Genomic DNA, 4,932 nt, shown 5'->3' with positions numbered 1-4,932 from the left:
CCTCGGCTGCTGAAAGGGGCCAGGGCTTCAGATTCTGGGTTTACATTCATATCCAACTGCTTAGGGCAGAGTTAAACCCTCCTGAGTCTCGGCTACTTCTAAGCCAAGGTCATAAAGATTTTGGTAAAGAGTCAACATTTAAAATGGCCACTCATTAGCACAGAAAACACTGGACCCGTAACATGCCCACCTTCCTCGTGACTCAGAAATGACTCTCGCCGTCTGGCCCTAAACGCAGTGCCCCACCCAGTTTGGGCAACTTTGTTGGCACAGCAACAGGACATCACCGCACAGGAACCCAAGGGGACACTTCGGACCGAGGATGTCGCTGCCCGGTATTCTGCAAGGACCATGCCTGCTTCAAACGCCTGCATTCGGGAACAATCTCGTCTTCCTTAGGGATTGTTCTGCCTCCTGTATGGCAGTTTCCTCGGTCTACATTTCCTCTCAGACCTGAAGCCAAGCTGAGGAAATGTGAACGCCTGCGACTGGGCCGCCGCCATTGCGGCAGCCGAGGCTAGAAATTAGCTCAACTGCATTCGCCGGGACTCTCCGGGAGATCGCCACCGAGTTGCATCCTCAACAGGCCATTTAACCCAGCGCTGCTCTTTTGTGGCCTCTGCCTTTGGAGAGTGTACAAGCTGTAACTTTAACGCACAGCCATTGCACAGCGACTCCTGGCGCTATCAATTCTGAGGCAAGTCCTTGGCTGTGACGAGAGAAGAGGTGAGCCAACGGGAGCTACGAGAAAGGGAGGGGCATCCTCGGACACCCTTCATCAACACAAAAACAAAGAAGCAGGGAGAAAGGTTTTGCAGGGAAAGAGGAGGGAGGGGAAGCTGTAAAGAAAAGCGCGCTCCCTAGGAATCAATCTCCGGGAAGACGAGCCAGACCGCAGGCTCGCGGCCGCGCACGCTGAGCCCCGCGGCTCTAGAGCGCCCGGCGCCCCAGAGACGCGCGCGTAGCGCGTACTCAATCTGGCCAATCACAGGCCTCTACTACCGTCGTCTACGTTGCCCCGCCCCGCCGGGCTCGTTCACGAGGCACCAGGCCGCGCGCGCGCACCCCCGCCGCTTTGGGGCGCTGGGTGAAGCGGGATCCGCGCGTCAGTCAATCCGGCCAATCGCGAGCTTCTTCCGTCTCTTCCGAAGCTCTGCCCCTGGAACGGGAGCGGCGGGGCGGGGTTCTGCGCTCTGGGGATGGCGGAGGGAGGTAGTGTTCGGGCTGGCTACTGGGTGTGTGAGAGCTGAATTGCTTCGGGGTCTGCGGTGCAGTTGAATACCGCTCCCTTTCCGTGGTCAAGGGGCCTCCCAACTGCCCCGCAGGCCTGGGGTCTCCAGGGCGAGTGCGGTTTTCTGCAGTGGTCGGAGGGGAGGGAGGGCTTCCCCCGCCCCCCCCCCCCCGGGAAAGTTGATGCCTTTGTTTCAGGAAACAAACTTTAGTCGACTCTGCTTTTCAGGGGTTTTTCGCTACTTAAAAGTCTGCGGACAGACTAACATTTAGCCGCAGTTGTGTTCCTTATCCCTCAGGCCTGGAGGGTCATTGGTTCTAATTTCTCAGCCTTTACGGTGTAGGGCAGTGTGAAAAAGGTCTGATCACGTCCTACGCGTCAATATTTCAGTTATATTTCCTCTCATTATGAAGCTGGCGAAACGAAATGAAAGCGTTCTTAACTATCCAACGTTTTTCTCCTCCTCGACCCCCCTACGGCAGGTTTTGAAGGTATCTTGATGAAAACATGGGAACAACTGATGCCAATGGATGAGTAAAGGCAGAATTAAAAGTACAGACTTAGACCGGTGGCTTAGGTGGATAACACCCATGGAGGGTCTTTGTATGAGAGGCCAGCTAATCTGCCATGGAAAAACTAGTAGTTACCATGTGGGCCAACAGAGCCTTATTTAGGAGGGTAAATGGGAAACGACAGCAGAAAGCAAGAATGAATCACAGCTAAATGAAAGGGGAAGATGCTGGCTTGTTGATGTTACCAGCAGAAAGCAAGAATGAATCACAGCTAAATGAAAGGGGAAGATGCTGGCTTGTTGATGTTACCTGCAATAAAAAAAAAAACACCTCTAATAAAAACTGAGGGATATATAGAGGTGTGGGTTAATTTCGATTTCCATGTTGTGATTATGTTTTTTAGAGGTAAACCAAGACTTCACATGCAAGATGGAAAGTCCTTCAGACTCAGCTGTGATTTTACCTGGCACCCCACAAGGCTGTGCCCGTGTGCCATCTCCCCACACAAGTAGTTCAAGAAAAGTATGAAAATCTTATTTCTTTCAATGGGTCAATTCTGTATTTCTGGCTATTGTAGCAGTGGTGGTTTTAAATCTGTTGAAGATTGTTAATGAACATAATGTGTAGTATTAGTTAAATGTATTAAATAATTTTAGATCTCCTATGATGATGTATTTGACTTTCCCCCAACCCCCCAAATTTCATTGTGTATCAATTTATTTAGTTTCACATCAGGTATTTATAACATTGCAAATGGAAGCAGTTAGAGTCTGCAGTGTTGTGAAGGTCTTTGGTGGCAGGGTCTAGGTTTTTTCCAAAATTTGTCACTGAAGCACCTAGAGCAGCGTCAGGCACGTGCTAAGTTGCTGAACAAATAAATGTGTGTGATTACTGGGGTAAGTGTCTCAACACTGCTGAGAAGAGTGCTGATGTTGCTAAAATAAAATGAAACTAATGGAGCTTCTAGGAATTGAAGACATTTTGCGATGGCTACTTAAGATATATGGAGACAGAAAGCCATCTAGTGGTGTGTATCTTTATTTCCAGTAGGTTTATTGGCATCAAGAATGTTTTTCTTGATTAACATTATTAATGTTTATGCCTTTTACAGCCTATGAGTGCAACACTTAGAGAACGGTTAAGGAAAACTAGATCTTCATTTAATTCCTGCTACAGTGTGGTAAAACGTCTTAAAGTAGAGGCTGAGGAAAACGAGCAGACCTTTTCAGAGAGACCATCTTCAACAGAAGCAAGCTGTTTGGAATTTCAAGATAATTTTAAACACATAGACAGTGAACTTGAAGAAAATTCATATTTGAGAAATACCTTCAAGAATATCAATGCATGTGAATCTAAGTCACTTGATACTGACTCTTGCAGTTGTCTGCAAAATGATTTTGATGAGAATCTTCCCAAAAAAGGATTAAATGAAGAAAAGGCCAAATTGGTGAGGCAGATTCAGGAGAAAGAAGACCTTCTTCGGAGGCTAAAACTAGTTAAAATGTATAGATCAAAGGTGAGAATGATTTCAGAATCACTGCATTTTTTAAATGGTTCATTTTTTATTTTTAGGTAACTGATAGGAAAGTCATCGAAAAAGAGAAAATTATTTTTAGCAAAATAAGCAATAAACCCAGTATCCAGAAACCTGGCTTCCAACAACTTTTTAACTCAAATATGTCAGATTGAGGGTGGAGTAGAATAAGCTTCAAATATCAAGATTCAACTTTTTAAAAGTCCCAGCTCTTGTTTAATATGTCGTTGAACCGGCATGTAGCAGTATTAGAAGTGTCAAATGTTAGATGCAGGGACAATGAAAACAGAAGTGATAGCTGATAGTGGCTGATTAAAAAAGTTAAACATGGCCACAGATATAATAAAAAGTATTTTTAGTAGTGATCTAAAAACCCAAATTATTAAAATGTCCAGGCATTTTATTTGAAAAAAACAACAAATATATATTAGGTTTTGTATTTCAACCCAGATAGATGGAATTAAAAAGAACTTGGGCATGCCGAAGAAGATAACCTTTATTTCCCTGGATCATTCCCTGTATATGCCATTGCTCCCTAACAATGTGGAATAAATGATGGAATAGTATATCTTACTTGCTCTCTTGAATTTTTAGGATTTTTTAAAACTATAACTGAGTTTTGTAAGATAGTGAATGCTGAAAAATATTTTAAATTTGAATATTCTCGTTTTTAAAAGTATAGCTGTAATAGAAAAAGTAGATTTTTATAAACCTATATTGTTGCTTCTCTACATTGCCCTATTTAATGATTTTATTTTTTTCCTGAGGGTAAGGAAGACCCAATACTCATACCAAACAAAATGCCATAAAATTCAAATTCCATGTCATCGTAGAAACCACCTGTCTTTTATCTTGGGTGGAAGGTTCATTTGTGCCCAGATATGTTAGTGCCCTTTAAACCTACCCTTGACTGATGTAACAACTTTCATTAAGTAAGTTAAAATAGGATGCCTACCTATTAACATACACTTATGTTTTTTCTTTTGCAGAATGACCTGTCTCAGTTACAGCTGTTAATAAAGAAGTGGAGAAGCTGTAGCCAACTGTTGCTTTATGAGTTGCAGTCAGCTATGTGTGAGGAGAACAAGCAACTCAGCCTTACTCAGTTGATAGACCACTATGGGTTGGATGATAAATTGCTACACTATAACAGAAACGAAGAAGAATTTATACGTGTTTAATTCATAGTTTCTTCTCCAGGATATCTTTGACACTTACATCTTAAAAAATACTTGTACATTTTAAAGAGAAGATATGAACCATTAGGGCTTAAAGAAAGGTATTTAGTGAATATCAATTTAAAGTACTCTGTTAGATAAAATAGGAGTTTTAAAATGAAGATTTAGTATTGGATAAATCTGCCAAAGAAAATTTGACATTTAAAGAAATGTGAAAAAATTTACTCATATTTTAAAACATAATTTGGGTAGTTCTGGAAGTCAGTTAGTTGTAATACATTATTTTGTTTATTATGGTAAAAGAAGTTTTTTTTATTAAATGTTAAAAAAAAAAGCTAATCAGGTGAATGTCTAAACCTAAATTGGTCTAAAAATGCCTGCCTTTCTCCTAAGTTTATGAACTTTGTTTCCATCCATTTACCACATATTTCTATCTGGATGGTCTCTTGGGTAATTAAACTCATAGGTCCAAAATTA

At 42.1% G+C, this 4,932-nt stretch overlaps 1 protein-coding gene across 4 annotated transcripts; it reads left to right on the top strand.

Moving 5' to 3' along the window:
- Window positions 1-335: 335 nt before the first annotated feature.
- SFR1 (SWI5 dependent homologous recombination repair protein 1) lies at window positions 336-4,932 on the top strand. Of its 4 annotated transcripts, XM_037063994.1 has the most exons (5): window positions 1,154-1,212; window positions 1,714-1,722; window positions 2,147-2,265; window positions 2,855-3,259; window positions 4,267-4,932. In XM_037063994.1, the coding sequence occupies exons 1-5, from the start codon at window positions 1,200-1,202 to the stop codon at window positions 4,456-4,458; spliced, it is 738 nt and encodes a 245-aa protein (XP_036919889.1). In that variant the 5' UTR covers window positions 1,154-1,199; the 3' UTR covers window positions 4,459-4,932. The 4 variants fall into 4 exon arrangements, with proteins under 4 accessions (XP_036919891.1, XP_036919890.1, XP_036919889.1 ...); XM_037063996.1 differs by lacking the exons at window positions 1,154-1,212; window positions 1,714-1,722 and adding an exon at window positions 336-726; XM_037063995.1 differs by lacking the exon at window positions 1,714-1,722 and having other exon boundaries at window positions 1,131-1,212.

This window comes from Sturnira hondurensis, unplaced genomic scaffold (assembly GCF_014824575.4).
Source record: "Sturnira hondurensis isolate 20B ecotype Veracruz unplaced genomic scaffold, ASM1482457v3 Scaffold0014854, whole genome shotgun sequence".
Lineage (NCBI taxonomy): Eukaryota > Metazoa > Chordata > Mammalia > Chiroptera > Phyllostomidae > Sturnira > Sturnira hondurensis.
The sequence above is the reverse complement of the archived record's forward strand: the minus strand, read 5'-3'. Positions and strand labels throughout refer to the sequence as shown.

Excerpts from the sequence above, each read along its gene's own strand:
- SFR1 (XM_037063994.1), top strand. Across the intron at positions 2,266-2,854 it reads ACACAAGTAGTTCAAGAAAA|CCTATGAGTGCAACACTTAG; the intron begins GTATGAAAATCT and ends TGCCTTTTACAG. Across the intron at positions 3,260-4,266 it reads TTAAAATGTATAGATCAAAG|AATGACCTGTCTCAGTTACA; the intron begins GTGAGAATGATT and ends TTTCTTTTGCAG.